General features: G+C 38.1%; 1 protein-coding gene across 50 annotated transcripts in view; it reads left to right on the top strand.

Annotated features, from left to right (window-relative positions):
* The window catches only part of Ehbp1 (EH domain binding protein 1), a 342,848-nt gene that overhangs the window by 164,654 nt on the left and 157,921 nt on the right, over nt 1-20,273 (top strand). For all 50 annotated transcript variants that reach the window (XM_076546102.1, XM_076546096.1, XM_076546100.1 and 47 more), the window contains 2 exons: nt 6,192-6,373; nt 9,503-9,642. In XM_076546102.1, the coding sequence (XP_076402217.1) occupies nt 6,192-6,373; nt 9,503-9,642 (322 nt within the window). The remainder of the gene's footprint in view (nt 1-6,191; nt 6,374-9,502; nt 9,643-20,273) is intronic.

Here is a 20,273-nt window from a genome sequence, read left to right as displayed (position 1 = left end):
AAAAATATGTATAATCTCTATAAAATGATAAAACATTGAGACTTTTAAAGATTTAAATAGGTACATAGAGAATAATGTTTTAATTTAGAGTAATGAGACTCAGTATTGTGAGAATGTCAACTTACCCACATTGATCTGTAGATTTAATGCAGTTTCATTGAAAATCTTAACTGGATTTTCCATAGAATTTGGACATTATGCTAAGTGAGGTACAGGAAGAGATATAGAGACAGAAAGAAGAATATACGTTGTTAGATGCCAGGAGGAGGGGCAGATGGAGCTGGTTTAGTAAGTTGAGTTTCTGTGTTCCGGGATGATGAGAAAGTTCTGGCAGCAGACATTGAGGAGGTGGGTCAGAGTAACTGACTGTAACTTTGTAAAACTCTCCAGAATAGGCAGGGGCTGGAGAGAGGCCTGGGCAGTTGAGAGCAATGATTGCTTTTCTTGAGGACCTGCTTGGGTTCCTAGCTCATGTTGGGTGGCTCCCAACCACCTGTAACTCCAGTTCCAAAGGATCCAATGCCTTCTTTTGGCTTCCATGGGCATCTGTGCGCGCGCACACGTACCCCCCCCCCACACACACACATAAAAGTAAATATTAAATATATTACTTTGTATGTATGTACCATATTTTATAATCAATATACATGTACTTTAGGGTGTATATATAGTCAGTAATAGATTTTGAGAAGGTGAGGGCAGGGATCTAAAATTCTGGGTACTGGTTGCCCTGGAGGAAAGAATGGGAGGAATATAATTGGAGAGAGGATATGCAGCTTTTAAGCTACTTGGTAATATGTTCTGTTTCTTAAGTTAGATAGTAAGTGTAAATTATTTCTTTTTATTTATTGAGTTCTTGTTTTATTCTTTAATGTATATGATCTATTTTATAATTAAAAAAATTCTTTTGTCATTAGTTTAATCAAAGTCCTGCATCAGTTTTTCTTCTTTCTTTCCATCTACTACTGTTTGTCTTGTTTTTCTAAGACCTTGAGATGTGTTGGCAAGTTACTTATTTGCTCATAGTTTTTTGTTGTAAGATATATTTTAATTGTAAAATAGCAGCAGTAGTCCAAAGGTGCCAGTAAATTCTGCTTTTCATTTGGTTGTAGAAATTTTAATAATTCTTCCCTGATCTCTTCAGTGCCTTACTAGTCATTCAAAAGTGAGCAGTCAATCTCTCATTATTTGTATAGTTCCTGTGGTTTCTTTTGCTGTTGATGCTATTATGATCTGATAAAATACAAAAGACTTGCTTTATGCCTTAAACATGGTATATTTTGGAGAAATTATTCCTCTCTTGTTAGTTATCCTGTAGATGTCTGTTAAATACATTTTTTTCTGTGTTGCATATTGGTTGTTGGTTTTGTGTGGTGGTACATGTATGTATATGTAGAGACCAGAGGTCAATATCAAGCATCCTCCTCAATCACCGTCCACCTTGTATTTTGAGACAGGGCCTCTTACTGAACTTGGAACTCATCAGTTTAGCTGGGTTGGATGGCCACTGAGCCCCAGGGGTCCTCCTGTCTCTGCATATCCCCCCCCCCACACACACACACTGGGAGGACAGCATGTCCCACTGTGCTAGGCTTTTCACCTGAGTTCTAGGGATTGGACTCAGGACCTCAGACTCACATCTCATCAACTCCTAAAACTTGTTTTGTAAATCTGCATGACCTACCAGAAAACAAAAGTGGGGTATTGAAGTCACCCACAAAACCCATATGTCTCCTTTCACCTGTGTCTGTTTTAAGAACTGAGAGCCCCAGCATTTGGTGTGTATGTATTTAGAATGGCCATATCCTCTTGATAGATTGTTCTCTTTATTAGTATGCTGGGGTCTCTTTATGTCATCTGTCATGAAGTCTGCTTTATCATGTAGCAGAATATTGATGCTGGTTTAATTTTGGCTTCCTTTTCCTTAAGTATATTGATTTCATCTTTTCACACTTTATTATGTGTCTTTGCCAGTAAGGTGTGCTTCTTGGAGAGGATTTTTTTTCTGTTTTGTTTTAAATAGAATCAGCTAGTGTTTGTCATTTAGTTGGAGAGTTAAGGCTCCTTCAATTGAAAATTACTATTGGAGATTGCACATTCATATAATTTTATTGGTTTTGTTTTGTTTTTGTTTTCTTTCTCCCCTATTCAGATTATTTGCTGATTTTATGAGTTAGACAAGATTGGGTTACTTCCTAGTTCATATTTTTTTTATCTACTCCTCTCATGAGTTTATTCTTCCCTGGTCTTATGTAATAGAAGCCTCTGTGTTTAGGATTCCTTCAAGTATTTTCTGCAATGCTAGCTTGATGATCATGACTTTCTTTAGTTGGTGCTTCTTTGGAATATCTTTCTCTGTTAATTTTAAAAGATAATTCTGTATAGTTATATATAGGGCTTAGTTAATGGCCCTTAGCTTTAGGGTTTAAAACACTCTATTCTTTCTCAGCTTTTGGAATTTCTCTTGAGAGGTCTGATGTCATTGTGGTGTGAGTTGTCATTTTTCTCTTATAGCTTCTATTATTTTTTTTTTTTTTGGTTTCATAGTTTTGGCATCTTAAATATAATGTGTCATGGGAAGCTCTCTGGTCCTGTCTATTGGGGTTTTAAATGCCTCTTGTTTGGCTATCCATTTCTTTCCCTTCCCTTTTCTGCTCTAATTCATCGAATAGTTCTGTGCTTTCAGTTTTTCTCTCCGCTCTCTCTTCTACTCTACGGATTCTTAGGTTTGTTCTTTAGTTATGTCATAGAGTTTTTTAAAAGTTGTGGTCATGCTCATATTTTTTTTATATTAATGTCTGACTGTATTTCCTTGATCTTGTCCATTTTGAAACCCCCCTGCTTGGTCAAATCTACTGATGATACTTTTGACTCTGTTTTTCATTTTAATTTGTTGAGTTTTTCATTTCCAGTGCTTCTGTCACCATCTATCTTCCTTCCCCCAAATTCAATTTCCTTGCCTTTTCTTGTGTGTTGTGTATTATCTTACATCCTGAATTGCTTTCTTCAATTTATCTGCTTATTTCTGTCATCTTTGAATTCACTGACCATTTTTACAAGTAAATTTTTGAATTCTCCATCTGGCATTTTACTCATTTCAGTGTCTTTGGATTTTGTGATTGGGGAATTATGACTCTTGGAGCAGTCCTGATGCCTTGTCTTTTCATGTTTCTTGTATTTCTGTGTTGCAATTTACACCTATGCTGTGTGGGTACCTCTCCAGTTTTATTTAAAGATATTAGTAAACAGTCCTCACTTGAGAGCTCAGGTGCCAGTACCACTCAGAGAAGAGAAAACAAACCACTTTTGGGTGGATTTCCGCTCGGCCTGCTGCCAAGCCACATGGTGCCTCCTCCTTTCCAAGGCATTACCTTTCTCTTGCTTTTCCATGGCAGTTTTTAGGTGTCCAGTCCTCCTCTTTGCAGTTTGTGTTCTGTCTGCCCCTCTGTCTCTGGGATAATTAACTCTTGGTTTTTCAGACTCTTTCATTTGCCATGTAACATAAAGAGACTGGCTTCTGATCTGTCGTTTTTGTTGTGAGGATTTTTCTAGGACTCAGTCTCTAAGATGGGAGTTGCTCAGTCATAATATGTGCATGAATTCAACTTTAGAACGCAATGCAGAGTTGTTTCCCAAGCAGCTGTGCCAGCTGAAACTCTCCCCAGCAGCACAAAAGATGGTTCTTAGCAATACTCGCTGGTGTTTAGCTCTTTAAAATATTCATCAATATGAGAAGGTAAAACTGAAACCTAGCTATAGAAATAAGTCTATTGCCACATTCTATCTCAAATTTTTCTGATTTCCAACTATAATAAGTTGCATTTCTTAGAAATGGAACTATATAGACTTTCTATAGCAATGAGAAAAGTTATGAAAGAGAGAATGAGAATTTAATGGTAATTTTATGGGAGCTTCCTCAGGGGATCTGAAAATGTGATTTTAGACAGACTAGGTCATGATCACCTAACTAGAGGGTGGGAGTCATAGTGGGGTGGGGTGGGAATGCGAGCCAGAGGGAGGAAAGGAGTAAAGAGGTGGCAAGAGGAGAGAATGGTGGTGTGGAACTTGCTAAAAATCAGCTGATTCCTGGACCTAGTTGTAGGTCTGCTAGTTAGGATGTGAAGAAATGGGGTCCAGAGCTGTGTGAATTTGTTTTGTATAGGTTCTGTTAGTTTTATTTTTTTTTAATGAACACTATTCAAAAGCTTTTGCTTAAGTAGTGTGACAGATTGTGTTTAGAACTTAGTATGTTGTATTACCTATTGCTTCAGAGGTGCACAATACCAAATACTTAAGCAGAAAAGTTTCTCTATATAACCTTTGCTCTAAAGATAAAATAATAAAATTTATAGACTGTTAATCACTAAAAACTCTATAGCTTAAAAGGAGTGTCTTCAAACAAAGCTTTCAAAATTATGCAGTCTTAAGTTATGTTAATTTTATAGTTTATTATGAAATTAAATTGTTATATTAAGGATCAATGTCATAATTTTGTGAAACAGAACAATCGCTGAGAGTAATACAGTGACAGTTTGTATGTCATGCTTTTCAACCTGAGGCTTTACATTCTGTATTATACGTAGAAGTTGTTAGCTATTCTACAGGTACAAAAAGAGATTATTGTTCATATCAGTGTAATAAATTGATATTCCCGACTGTACTTTTTCATTTTGCACATTGTCAAAACCTTGGACCTTAATCTTATCCTTTGATTGACAGTAGCAACCAGGGAAAGAACACTTGTATTGTTAGGGATAGTCACATCTGTTCAACTTGATTCAGTTGAGGGTATTTGCATATTCTTAAGTATTTCTTCTGAGAGGGCTTAACTTCTTCTCAAGTGGTTGATGCATTTTTGAAATTCATTCATAAGGTATCTGCATGCACTAATAGTTCTGTGTAATATTGCTGTGCATAATCTGACAGATAAGACCACATTTTAAAATAGGTATTCTTTAGGGAGGTGACATTGTATTTTACCTTTTTGTAAGGCAGAAATGTTAGATTTTTTTAAAAAAAAGTCTTGTAATGCTTTGATTCAAGTACAATAGCCTTACTTTAGGCAAATTTACCTCTTATAGGATGGATCAGGATTTATTGAACAGTAATAAAGGTGTTAATGATAAAATTTCCTGCCTTGGTTGGAAAATTGAGTAATTGAATGTCTGTTTAGTAACTCCTTATTTTATAGGGAATATTACCAAGGCTGAGGTTTCTTGACTTATCAAGATGATGAGGCTTGGATGTTAAGCTTTAATGTTGCTTTCAATTCCAAGGTTAACCTCAAAAAATAGTGGGCAGTATCTGACCTCTGGTTTACATTATCACAAAGTGTCTTGCATCTGAATTTCCTCTTGCCAGTAGAACACAATGAAAGATTATCTTATGTGTTATATGTCTACAGAATTTACATGATGTCCTACACATGGCTAATGCCTAATCATTTACTGTCCTCTTCTCATCAGTCTCCTAAGCCCTACTGTATAAAAAGCAGTTGTGAATCACAGTGAATTGTTAATGGAATATTAAACACTTTTGATAGCAAACAGGCTTCTTGCTGTATGGTTCTGATGAATGAACACTAGCTGTTTTAAAGAACTTTTTAGATATGCTGTGATCAGTCAGCAGTGCTGCCCTGGGCCTGAGATCTGAAAAAAACAGTTTCTTTGCTAACTTATGTGATCTTAAGGAAAAGACTAGAATGATCATAAAATGTCTTAGAAAAAAATTATAGGTTTGACAGGAAAATACCATCACGTTACATTAATTTAATGGGGGAGGCAGTTAATGACTACTTTCTGGGCCAGCCTGGGACAGATGTTTTCTCACACTACCCTGGAGGAGCCTTTCTTACTTTCCTTGAGGCACACTCTCATAGAGTTGGGGCTAGCTGTGAACTAAAGATCCTCTTGCCTCTACCCACACTAGTGCTGAGGCTGCAGGTATGAGCCCCTGTGTGTGCTCTTTACTAGTTTTTATTCCGTGTTTTCCTCTAGTATGAGTATTTTCGTCTGGGTCATCTCTTCCTGCTTTATTTATTTTTATGTACTTTACTTAGTTATAAAAGCTGTAATAAAAGCTCATCAGAATTTTATTATTGTATTGTAAGAATTCTTTAGTGAAGAAAGTTCTTAAAATTTTTATTGGCTATAAAATAATTCTCAACTACATAATTATTTTTTCTCTTCCAGGAATCCCCTTCTGGTCGAAGGAAAGCTCTTGCTACTAGCAACATTAATATGAAACAATATGCAAGCCCTATGCCGACTCAAACCGATGTCAAGTTAAAATTCAAGCCTTTATCTAAAAAAGTTGTGTCTGCCACTCTCCAGTTTTCATTATCTTGTATCTTCCTCCGGGAAGGAAAAGCAACGTGAGTTTCTATCATCAATAAGTGACTTCACTCATCCTGTGTTTCTAAACACCACAGCGTTTGTCTTACTAGAACGGCAGTAAGGTGAACTTCCCATAGTACGTCGTGCCAGTGAAGCCAGGCATGACCTCAAGGCAGGCGCTGAAGCAGAAGCTGTGGAGGAGTAGAGCTTATTGGGTTGGCTCTTGCCCTTCTCAGCTTACTTTCTTATGCACCAGGCCCACCTGCCTAGGGGTAGCACCACCCACAGTGGGCTGGCCCCTTCCAAATAAATCATCCATCAAGAAAATGTTCCACAGACAAGCCTACTGGCCAATCTGATGGAGGCGATTAATTTCTCAATTGAGGTTCCCTTTTCCTAAGTGACTTTGGGTTCGTATCAAGTAACCAACACAATACCTTTTTCAAAAAACCAAACCAAAAATCACTTCTTAAGTGCTGAATAAACACTTATTGCAGATAATCGAGGCAAGAACAAGTACATGTGATGCATACAGTGCAGTAGTCTGTACTTGGAGTAGAAGATGAAGGGACAGAGTAAATGGAAATGCTATGTCGAGAATTTCCCATTAAAGATAAGGGAGAAGACGGTCCAGTCTGAAGCACAGTTCTGCACATATTTAGCCCAGTAGAGTGTGGTTACTATAATTGGTCATGTCTGCTTGACTGATAAGGCTGGTTTCTGTGTATCACCCAAAGTGAGATGTTTGGCACTCATCTCCAAGGCAGCCAATGACCTGGTTGATGCCATCATAAGCTGAGGGAAGCTGTGTTCCAAGCGAGTGTGTTTAGTGAGGTGCTTGAGAATGGAAGCAGCTGAGTCTTTCCTCTCGACTGTAAACACTTAAAAAATAAAACTCTTACCCTGAAGTGTGAGCCAAATGAAAGGAAAGGAACAGAGGAAGATGAGAGAGCAAACATTTGAGGGTGGCATTCTTCCGCGGACAGAGCAGTAGATGTGCTGGTTCCGTCCATAGCAGTCTGGGTAAGAAAAAGTTCATTTAGATCGAGAGTCTCAAGTTAATAGGAAGAGGAAGTTTTTGAGAACTCCCTTTCCTTTTAATTTATTACTGATAACTGAGAATTTGGAAGGCACTCATATGAAGTAATAAAACTTTTATTGTTAATGTAAACTATCATGAAATTTGTTTAAAAAGAGTGAAGAAATTTTGTAAACTTAGCCTACATGAAATAAAATGTGAAGAATTTCTATATGTGGCTTAGTTTGCAAAGTTATACCATATTTCAAAAATAAAATTAATAAAGATTCTAAAATGACAATATTTTAATTTAATTTTTCTGTCTGAATTTAGAGGACATATACAAAATTGAAATTTAATATGTTGTATAACATAAAAATGTGTTCAGTGAGATTTAAGGTAAAAATAACAGATCAAGAAAACATAAGTAATTTGCCTCAAGATATTTAATATAAATTTTCATAAATTTATATTTTTAAATATTTTTGAGATAAAAGTTCGTATTTTATCAAATATATGGTGTTTAACTAATAATTAGCTGAGGATTTCATCTCGTGTTTCTTTTTTTTGTTTTGTTTTATTCCAGACAGGTTTTCTCTGTGTAACCCTGCCTGTCCTGGATCTCGCCCTGTAGACCAGGCTGGCCTCGAACTCACAGAGATTCGCCTGGCTCTGCCTCCCGAGTGCTGGAATTAAAGGCATGCACCACCACCTCCCGGCTCACCGTGCTTCTTAAAAAGACTAGACTTTGCTTTAGATGGCTTGTTTTGGGTTGCAGTAGTTCCTTTTAGGGCCTGTGGCTCCATGGAGAACTTATACATGGTTTGCTGGATTTGCCATTTTGATTCTCTCCGGCCTGCAGATCCAAAATGGTTCATGTTTTCAATTAAGAATTCCTGTTGGAAGTTTAAGTGTTTTATTTATTTATTTATTTATTTATTTATTTATTTATTTATTTATTTATTTATTTATTTATTTATTTATTTATTATTTATTTATTTATTTATTTATTTATTTATTTATTTATTTATTATTTAGTTTTTCAAGACAGGGTTTCTCTGTGTAGCTTTGCGCCTTTTCCTGGAACTCACTTGGTAGCCCAGGCTGGCCTCAAACTCACAGAGATCCTCCTGGCTCTGCCTCCCGAGTGCTGGGATTAAAGGCGTGCGCCGCCGCCGCCGCCGCCGCCGCCGCCGCCGCCGCCACCACCCGGCTAGTGTTTTATTTTTTTAATTTATTTTATTATTATTTTTTTTTGTGTGTGTGTATATGTCTGTACACCACAGACATGCCTGATAACTGCAAAGACCAGAAGAGGGTGTTGGACCCTTTAGAACTGGAGTTTCAGTCAGTAGTGAGCGTCCATGTTGGTGCTGGGAAGTGAACCCAGTTTTGTCTGGAAGGGCAGCCAGTGCTCTTAATCTCTGGGCCATCTCAATCCATCTCAAGTTTTATTTTAAAGTTGAGATTTATCTCATTTGTGGACTGCCCAAGGTTTTGTTTCTAGACTTAATGCTCAAGAAAACATGTTTGAATTCTCTGCAGAAACTTTGTCTTCTGCTGGGTGCCAGTTTAAGTACCTTCTAAAGTCTTAACCAGTTAGAAGTTAGTCTTGTTTGCTCTGTAGTAATTAAACATGCCATTTAGAAATTTATAAAAATTTGAAAATTCTTGCATTTAAATATATTCTTACACAGCATGAAAGGTGTACTTATATTTTATAGAAAGAAAGAGTATGTTAATATTGTGTATTTTGTATCCATTACCCAAAGTGCTTAGCTCTGGAAGTTTTCAGATTTCCTTTTTTCCCCAGATTTTGGGGTGTTTGCATACACATAAGGATATCATAGGGAGGGGACCCAAGTCTAAGTCATTTAACTTTCACGCACTTTATATATCAGCCTAAAGTAGCTTTATACGGTGTTCTTAGTGCACCTGGACCTTGACTGCAACCTCTCATCTGTTGAGTCTGAGGTTTTCCATGTGTGGCACCTTAGTGTACAAAAGCTTGGATTTCACAGGGTTTTAGATTTGGGAGTGTTTTCGATTTAAGATTTTCAGATTAGGCATAGTAAACATCTATTTTCTAAGTATTTTTTGAATAATGTCACTTAATAAGCTGTCTACTATATTTGACTATTTGATATAGGGATGAAGATATGCAGAGCTTGGCTAGTCTGATGAGTATGAAGCAGGCTGACATTGGCAACTTAGATGATTTTGAAGAAGACAATGAAGATGAGGATGAGAACCGAGTGAACCAAGAGGAGAAGGCAGCAAAGATTACAGGTTGGCTTCACTGACATTGAACTAAAGCTGACTGTCTAGTTTGGGACTTAAGTTTTCATTTCTTTTTTAACTCAAATGTATTTAAGACAGTATGTTTTACATGTGCTTTGTGTGTATATTTCTACCTTGTTTACTTCTGGTCAATCAAATAAGATTCAGTGTCCCTTTGGTTTCAGTTTTCAAACAACCTTACTGAAGTTTTTTCTTTGTATTTTAAACAGATGATGTATTTTTTGTTAATTTTCCAAAAATTAACCTATTTATAGTCTTATCCTTTTGTATAGAGGAGTTAAGTTCTAAAGTATTTGGTCCAAAAACAAAAAAACCATGGTTTTATGACCTTATCATAATCAACATTACTTTGCTCCATTTTATACTTCTTGCCTTGAAATCTTGTCCAATGTTGATATTTGTAAACTGTGTTTCATTTGCTTGTCACATGTATTTTATTTTTAGCTCATCTCTGTTACTTTAAGTACATCTCTACTAGGTATCATTTGGTTAATATAGTCCCATAATGTTTGCTTTTTAATAACTATTTGCAGGGCTGTGGCCGTGACTTAGTCATAAAATGCCTGCCACATAGCATAACGACCAGAGTTCAGCCCCCAGAAGCAGAGATCTGCAATCCCAGTGCAGGAGGGATGGAGAGGAGGGTCTGCGGGGCCCAGTGACCTTGCAAAATCAGCGGGCTCCGGTTCAGTGAGAGAATTGAGAAAGATACCTAACTTTGGCTTTGGGCCCCATTCACACTTACACCACACTTGTACATGTACCCACCTGCCTACTCACATACCCAAGTGAACACACACACAGAATTTAAAAAGTTTACTCTCCCAATAGCTGACTTAATTTCACTTCTGTTGGCGTATATATAAACATATATGTATGTGTGTATACTTTCATATAAATATATATATGTATTTGAGATCTTTTCTTATTATTTTTCCCTCTATTTCCCTACAATTTGCCATTCTGATTTTTTACGTTATTTTATGTGATGGGTGTTTTGCCTACATATATGTCTGTGCACCACATGCATGCCTGGTTTGATGGAGGCCAGAAAAGGGTGTCTGAGTCCCTGGAACTAGAAATTAGAGATGGTTGTGAGTTGCTGTGTGGGTGCTGGGAATCGAACCCCTGTCCTCTTCAAGAGCAGCCAGCACTCTTAACTGCTGAGGTATCTCTTCAGCCCCTGACAATTTTCTTTTAATGTAAACATTTTTTTTTGCTAGAGTAATTTGAATATTGTATGTCCTGTTTTCATTTTAGAATAATAGACTTTAAAATGAATAAACCAAACAGATAAATGAATGAACCTGTGGATCCTTACTAATATTAAAATTAAAACAGAATATGTTATCGCTCCTCTTATAAGAAATGCTATATAGTTTTCTTTATCAGTTCCTTCCCTGTATCTCCTTTGGGCTATTATATTTTATTTCAGTAGTGTCTGTTTTTCCCTCAGATAATAAATGCTGGCATACAATTGCATTTTCTAATGATGGCAGCATGAGCACAATCCTTTATTTTTATTGAAAATAAATTCTTTTCCCCAATATAGTATAGTCTGATTACAGTTGTTTTATACTCCAACTCCTCCACCCTCCTTACATCCCCCTCCACCCAAATCCACACCTGTTCTTCTCTCATCAGAATATAAACAAGTATGTAAAATAGTAATTATAAAAAATAAAATAAGATAAAAACAAATCAAAATAGACAAGACAGACGTGGAGGGGGCAAGAGCCAAGGAACAAGCATAAGAAACACATACAGATGCCGAGGCACACATTTGCACCCAGCAACCCCATAAAGACAAAATCGGAAACCGTAATGTATAAGCAAAAGATCTGTAGTGGGGAGGGTGGAGCTCACACAGAGCATTGTGAGATACAATCTCCAAAACTACCCTTGAGTTTGGTTTGTGTTGGCTCTCTATGGCCGGCATGGGGCCTGCCCTTGAATGTGGTTTGTATCCCAGTGAGACTCCATTGGAGAAAACTGATTGTTCCTTCGTGAGCAGTTATCGATTAGCGCTAGCTTCTGGGTGAGGGTGGGCTTACGTCTCTTTCCCCTCTCAGCGCTTGGACCCCATCTGGCTGAGACTTGAGTAGGCCCTGTGCACACGGTGCCACCACTGTCCCTGAGTTCGTGTGCATCAGTCCTGTCGGGTCCATAAGGCCTTGCTTCCTTGATGTTTCCATCCCCCAGCTCTTTCAATCCTCCTCCCCACCTCTTCTGCAGAGTTCTCTGAGCCCTGAGAGGAGGAATTTGATGGAGACATCCCATTTAGGACTGAGTGTTCCAAGGTCTCTCATTAGAGAGAGAGACCTTGTCCCCTTAACTGCTGAGCCATCTATCCAGCCCCGAGAATATTTTGAAATTTAAGCATTTTTGTATAGTAATTTGAAAATTGTCTAGTACAAGTAGCACATTCTAGTTGTGGATCTCTGTATTTGCTCCCACCTGCCGCAGGAGGAAGTTTCTCTGATAATGGCTAAGCAAGACACTGATCTATGAGTATGGCATAATGGTGGTAGGAGTCATTTTATTGCTATGTTCCTTTAGCAAAAGAATAGTATTTGGTTTGCCTCTAAGTCCGTGGCCTATCTTCTCTCAGGTTCTTGACCACCAAGGTAGTGTCAGGCATGGGTTCTAGCTCATGGAGTGGAACTTAATTCCAATTAGATAGTGATTGGGGGATGCTTTACAACCTGATGAATTTCTATCATGAATATGTACTAAACCGTTATTATCTGTTCATCAGTTGACAGATTGCATGTCCTAGCTGTTGAATAGAGCAGCAAGTGTGAGCAAGTGTTGCTGCAGTGACATCCTTTGGTCGCTGGTCCAGGAGTGGTGTAGCGGTTGTCATGTGGTCGCTCTACTTTAGCTCTTCCACAGTGGTTGCCAGTTTACACTCCCACCAGCAGGAAGGGTTGTCCTCCTCCACATCCTCACCAGCATTTGTTATCATTGTTTTCTTGATGATAGTCGTTCTCTCTGGGGTTGGATGTAGTTTTAGTTTGCATTTCCCTAGAAACTTTTCAAAAGTGCTCACTAGCCATTTGGATCTCGTCTTTTGAGGACTCTGCCGATAGAGTCCATTTTTCCACTGGGTTGACTGGTTCGTGTTTACTTCTTTTTGCAGACTATATTCTAGTCATGAATCCTGTCAGATGTGTAGCTGGTGAAGATCCTGTAGGTTGCCATTTCACTTGAGTGACTTTGCTTTGCTGTACAGAAAGCTTTTGAATTTTATAAGGTTTCATTTGTCAGTTGTTGGCTTTATTCTCTGAGCAAGTGAAGTCCGATTCTGAAAATCCTCACTTTAACTAGATCTTGGATTGTTTTCTCTAATAGCTTCTGAGTGTCAGACCTTACATTTAGGCCTTTGATCTGTTGGGAGTTGTTTTGTAATGGGTGAGAGACAGGCATCTAGTTCCATTCTTCTGCATGTGGATATTTCCTTTTCCCAACACCATATAGGACTGAAGAGGCTGTTTTTCTCTGGTGTGGTTTTCAGCATCTTTGTTAAAAACCAGGTAGCTATACATATTTGGGTTTATATCTGGATCTTAATTATATTCTATTGATCTTCACATCTGCTTCTGTGCCAGTGCCATACCACCACCACCACCACCACCACCACCAATACCACCACCACCACCACCACCACCAATACCACCACCACCACCACCACCACCAATACCACCACCACCACCAATACCACCAATACCACCACCACCACCAATACCACCAATACCACCACCACCACCACCAATTCCACCACCACCACCACCAATACCACCACCACCACCAATACCACCACCACCACCAATACCACCACCACCAATACCACCACCACCACCACCACCACCACCACCACCACCAATACCACCACCACCACCACCACCACCACCACCACCACCACCACCAATACCACCACCACCACCAATACCACCACCACCAATACCACCACCACCACCACCACCACCACCACCACCACCAATACCACCACCACCACCACCACCACCACCAATACCACCACCAATACCACCACCACCAATACCACCACCACCACCACCACCACCAATACCACCACCACCACCACCACCACCACCACCACCACCACCACCACCACCACCAATACCACCAATACCACCACCACCACCACCACCACCACCACCACCACCACCACCACCACCACCACCATCATCATGGCTCTGTAATAATAAATTTTGAAATAAAAATTTTTTAAAATAATTTGAAAATCTGGTATGTTATACTTCTGGTGTTATTGTTCAGAATTGTTTTGACTATCAAAGGCTTTTATGCTTACATATTAATTTTTCACTATTTAGTGTATGTGTATGGGTGTGTCCATGTGCACTTTCCACAGCATGCTTGTGGAGGTCCGAGGAAAAGTTGTGGAAGTTGGTTTTCTCTTCACTCCTCCTATGTTGGTCCCAGTGATGAACTCGGGTTATTGGGCTTGCTAGCAGCTACTCTACTGAGCAATCTCTCTTGTCTCCCATAGAAATTGTAAGATTTCTATGAAAGAATGGTTGTAGAATTTTGGTAAATATTACAGTGAATCATTGCTTTTGGTGGGAACAATCATATTTCACAATACTAATTTTTCCAGGCATGAGCATAGGAGACCATTCTGTATTCTGGTATCATCCTCAATTTTCTTCTTCAGTGTTTTAGATTTTGGTTGTAAAGGGTCTTTCTCATTCTTGGTTAGGTTCATTCCAAGGCTTTTCTTTTTTTTTTTTTTTTTTTTTTTAAAGGTTGTGAATGGGTTTGCTTCCCTGGTTTCTTTCTTAATACTTTTATTACTGGAATATAGGAGGGCCACTGATTTTTGTATGTTATTTTTGGGTATTGGAGAGATAGGTTAGTGGTTAGGAGCATTGACTGCTTTTATAGAGGAGCCGGTTTCGATTCTCAGCACCTGCGTGGTGGCTCACGACCACCTGTGACTCCAGTCCCCGGGATCGAACTCTTTCCTCTGGCTTCCATTGGCATCAGGCACACACATGGTTCCCTGCACGTAGGCAAAACACCGGTACATACAAAACAAGTCACTTTTAAAATTTTTATTTTTAATGTTAATTTCATGTCTTAGCACTTTTCAGAAAATGTTTATCTGCTCTAGAAGTTTGCTGGTGGACTCTGTAGGATCACTATCTACGTACTCATGTCATCTGCAGATATACTTCTAGAAGCTTCCTTTCCTGTTTGTACCCCTTTTATTTCTTTCTCTTGTCTTATAGCTCTAGGTAGACTTCAAGCTTCCTGAGTAGGAATAGATAGAGTGCACACCCTTGTCTTGTTCCTAATTTTAGTGAAAATGTTTAGTTTTCCTCCTTTTAGCATAATGTTGGCTCTAGGTTTGTCATGGTGTATGTGTCCTTTATTGTATTGAGATATGTTCCCTCTGTTCCTGGTTTTTCATAGTTTTTGTCATGAAGTAATGTTGAATTTGCCTAAGGCCTTTTCTGCATCTATTGAAATAATCGTGTCATTTGTGTCCTTGAGTCTGTTGATGTAATATGTTACATATGTTGATTTGTATATGTCATAAACACCCCCAAGTCTCTGGAATGAAATTACCTTGATCATGATGATCATTTTGATGTATTCTTGAATTTAGTTTTTAAATATTATGATAGATTTGTGTCTCTGTCCATCATGGAGATTGGTCTGTAATTTTCTTTGTTCGTTGTTTTTTCCCTCTGATTTTGATGTAATTTCATAAAATGAATTTGGTAGTCTTCCTGAGCCAATTTTTCTTTCATCAATTGTATTGTTTTCCACACTTCTGTTCATTAACTTCTGCCATCTTCTTCTTCTCAAATGAATTTGTTTGTGTGTGTCAGAGGAATCGCACGGGCCAGTCCTCATACACACCGTGTTGGCGGCAAGCACCTTCACTTGTTATACGTCTCACCGACCTTCTGCCTTGTTCCTGTTACTTCCTTTCATCGGCTGCTCTTGGGTTTGGCTTGTTCTTGTCTTCTTGGAGATTTAAGTGCATCATTAATTATTTATTTGAGATTTCTCTCCCTTTTAATTTGGGCTTTGAGAACTGTGCACTCCTCTCTTTCATTATATCCCACAGGTTTTGGTATGTTTTGTCTTTATTTTCATTCAGTTTAAGAATTTTTGTAATTTTCTTTTTAATTTCTTCAGTTAACCATTTATCATTCAGTAATGTGTTGTTCAATTTCCATTGGTTTGTGTTTTCTGTAGCTTTTCTGGCTGTTGATTTCTAGCTTTATTTCATTGTGATCAGATAGAATACAAAAGACTGCTTTCATTTATATTTGTTAAGATTTGCTTTTGTCCTAACATCATCTATTTTAGAGGAAGTTTAGAGCTGCTGAGAAGAATGCAGAATACTGCAATATTTGGGTGGAATGTTCTGTAGAAACCTGTTAAGTCCATTTGGTCTGTGATAGCAGTAAATCAATGACCTGTCTCAGTGGGAGTGGGATTTGAAATCACCCAACATTGCAGTGTTAGGGTTAATCTGTAACTTTGTATCTTATATTGTTTTATGAAAATTGATGTATTATAATGTCTTCTTTATGGATTATTCCAGTATAAAGTGACTTTTTATCACTCCAGATTTGGTTTGAGGTCTATTTTGTAGATATTATCTAATGTCTAGATATTAGATAATTTCTAGGCAGATATTTATTAGGTTAGCTATACTGGAATGTTTCATATTTCCAGTAGCTGGAATACCCTTTCCCATCCTCCCTCTCTGAGATAGTATATTTCTTTGAAAGCAAAGTGAGTTTCTTGGATCCTATTTTTAAAATCTAGTCTGCTCATCAGTGTCTTTTCACTAGAGATCAAGACCATTAATATTCTTAGTTATTATTGAAAGACGTGTATTAAGCCCTATCATCTTGTGTAGCTCTTACCAGTGTTGTGCACACTACTCAGATTCTGTGAAAGTTGGTTCCCAGTTCCCGAGGAACCAACTTTCAGCTTTCTGACTTCTGTTCAGATATGATTCAAGATTTTTTTTTCCCCAGTCTCACAATATTTTGTTTGTCTGGTTTCAGTGGATAGTCTTGTGCCTTCTGGTCTTAGTTGACCAGGGTCCCAGGTTGTGGAGCTGAGGCCACAGCAGAAGTCCTTTGAACTGCTGCCTTGCTCCTGTTCTGTTGGTTATCATTGCCGTAGGGAAAGGACTTCCCCTGGCTTCTCCTACTGTTATTAATTCTGCTTCAGGTATGATGGCCTTTTCCCTTGGCTGTTGAGAACGTCTGTTACTTTTTGGATTTTTACCTTAGTACGTGGAGAGATTCTACCCAGTCTCTTCTTTGAGAGGAGCACTCTTTTTGTAAAGTTGGAAATGGCTTAGAGAAGGGAGCCTTTGCATCATTTTCTGGTAATTGACAAAATGTGTCTTCTACAGAGGGTTAATCCATAGCATCTATCTTCGGACTGATCAAAAAATTGTTGCTCTGTTCTCTTGAGGCAGGCTCTCCTTGCTGGAAACATTTTGGAACTAGCTCTCAAATGAGAACCTTTATTGGAACTGTAGTGATAGTGCATTCTGTAGAAATGCAGTGTTCCTTTATTGGAACTGTAGGTGACAATCCATTCTGTAGAAATGCGATGTCAGTGGATGGACTGGAGAATTTTTAACTACAATAGAAAAATTCCTGAAATGTAGCATGAGTAGCAGACCTTGGCAGGGAGACAGAGCTTTTTGATGAAAAGTTAGTCAGCACTGGAAATTATATCCAGCCTTGAAACAGTCAGGGTTTGCATCTGTAGAGCAGCTTCACTGTGTTGGAAGCAGGAGTTGGCAATATGCCCATCTTTGGAATTCACCTTGAGGATTTTTTATTTAAATCTGTCTTATTTGTTTTTTTTTTTTTTGTCTGTCTACTTATTTGTTGTTGTTGTTTGTTTAATTATTTTTATGATGTCTAGGGATTAAATTCCAGTTCTTTATCATGTTAGGAAAGCCATCTATCACCCCAGCTTCCATGTTAAGTTTGTAAATAAATACAAAACAAGAAGGAAAAAAAAGTGCCTATATAAATGACAAGATCCTATTTAATAAACCTCAACAAAGTCAAGGCCAGCTAAAGCATTTTATATGAAACAGTATTGGGGGAACTCAAAAATCATAAAGACCCCTGATAAGCTTGTTGAAAAGATCATCATCATGTATTTAGACATTCAGATTCACGTGGCCTAAATAGACCAAACTTAGCATGGATTTACTTAAAAGGATATTCTATAGGAAACAGTAAATCATTTCATTCCATTCTTTGTCTTCTACCAACCAGTGACAACTGGGTGCAAAGAGGCAAGATGCATGTAGTTAGCAGCAGGTTTTGTTATTGTTGTTGTTTGCCTGATCCCTTGTGCTGCCCAGGAACCAGTGTCTTCTTCAGTGGTTTGGTAAGTATTCCTTACAAAGTCCACTGACAGTGCAAGGCCAGTTCTTCTCCACACCCAGAGACACACAAAGCTTCAGTCTTCTACCAGATGCACATTCTGAGTCCTACCATCCATATGTGGCATATCAGGCAGGAGTCATTTTTACCATAAGCAGTGTTGCCTGGGGTTTGTTAATCCAGAGTTGATAAAGTTAATTTGGGAGAAGGAAGAGAGAATGACATATTGGCTACCTTCAGGGGAAAAGACTCCTAACAGCACAGATGGTAGCAGAGGAGATACCACTTAGAGATTTGAAGCACCAGAATTGATAATGGTATGACTCAGCCTTATGAGATTAAATGTCCTACTTCCCAGGACTCTGAGTAAGGAGAAGTAGGTCTCTCACCTTTGATTAGAAGGTTCCTTGGGATCAACAGAAGACTCCCATCAGAGAATACACCTGTTAAGTTGCTTATTTTTACCTGAGCATCTACTACCAGTACCCAGGATGTTCATATGCAAAATCATAGCATTTCTGTGCAATATGTAACATGAAAAATTAAATAGCCATGTATTTTGGAAGCCCATTTAGAGGGCAGGAAATTTTTGAGACCCAAACTTACTATGTAGTTATTAATGATGGGAAGTAAGGGTAGAAACAGAAAAATGGGGGCAATTCTGACTTATATTTTCAGTTGTGAACCTAGCCTTTAGCTGCTGAGCCATCTCTCCAGCCCAATTCTGACTTCTTGAGCCAGAGGGTTTATAAAGTAAAACAATTTTTAAAAGATGTTGGAATGGCTGATGATAGAAAAGCTCTAATTAGCTTAGTGAGCATGAGGCCCTATATTCAGTCCCCAAACTGAAAATAAATACATCAATTTAAAAAATCATTAGAAAGGAGTTGGAAATCCAGAGAGGAGAGAAAGAGCAGGGATGCCTCCACGTGGTTTGGAACTGGGCATGTTACCTCGGAGAACATTAAAGTAGCAGCCAGTGAACCACACTTCCATGTAGTTCCCATTGCACTTGTACCCTAGTTCTACCTTCTTGTCTGAGTGACAGCCAAGCATTTAGCTTCCCCATCTTCAGCATGCACAGAAGACTGCTAACCCTGAGAACTGTCTGACGGGCTGTCTGACGGGCTGGGGTGGAAGGGAGGAGCCCAGGAAGAAGCTAGGAACACAAGACTTTGGAAGAGCTTGTAGACACTAAGTATCAGTATGATTTCTCTAAGAGTGTATTCCAGTAATTCATGGTTAGTTTAACCAAATTATAAAATAAAGAAAAAATCCTATATTCATCTTAATAGATGCAGGAAGGAGTACTTGACCAAAGTGAGCAGCATGTTTCTCAGCCGAGTTTTAACGGTGTGGTATTCCTTCACTTTGATAGGGAACCCTGCCTCTGACTGGAACGGAAACAAGCGTGTCACACTCACTACTTCCGTGTCACCCTACATTAGAATACTGATGTGTTACATAGGGTGTGAGATTGGTATAGGGACAGAGATGTAGGTTTACATATAAAGAGTGAACATATGGAAACTAGCATAATCCCATTTAAAACCGAAGTCTGAAAAAAATCTATGGATTAATTAGAAATAAATTTGTGAAAGATGTGAAAGACCTTCATAGCACTATAATACAATATTGAAGGTAATAAGAATCGTTTTAATAAATGGAGAGTTAGTTCTGTATTTATAGATTTGAGAATCAAAATTATTGCTTTTCCCTAATCAACCTATAAATTCAAGGCCAATTATAATCCTAGCAGGGCTTAAAACAAACCCAGAAAATTGATTTTAAAATAAAATATTTTATTTATTAAAATATTTGATATTTATTAAAATATTTGATATTTTTAAATATCAAAATAAAATAAAATATAAAATTAAAAAGTTGATTTTAAAATATACAAAGAACCTGAGAACATATAAATCTGCGGGGGGAGGGTGGATGAGGGGAAATAAAACAAATTAATAATGATTATAGTAACACCAGCTTTAAGATTATTGTAAAGATTTAATAATCAAGATAGCATGGTTTTGCCCTAGGTCAGATGCATAGGTCAGCAGGATTAACTATTGAGAGTTGCATCTCCCTGTCAGCCGTGTCATTACAAGGGTGAACAGCCAGTACTTTGCAGTGTGCTGTGCTGGTAAGCTGTGATGTGGTAATTTAGGTTAAGTTCATTTTGAATATACA

The sequence above is a fragment of the Peromyscus maniculatus genome, chromosome 10 (assembly GCF_049852395.1).
Source record: "Peromyscus maniculatus bairdii isolate BWxNUB_F1_BW_parent chromosome 10, HU_Pman_BW_mat_3.1, whole genome shotgun sequence".
In the NCBI taxonomy this organism is placed as follows: Eukaryota; Metazoa; Chordata; class Mammalia; order Rodentia; family Cricetidae; genus Peromyscus; species Peromyscus maniculatus.
The sequence above is the reverse complement of the archived record's forward strand: the minus strand, read 5'-3'. Positions and strand labels throughout refer to the sequence as shown.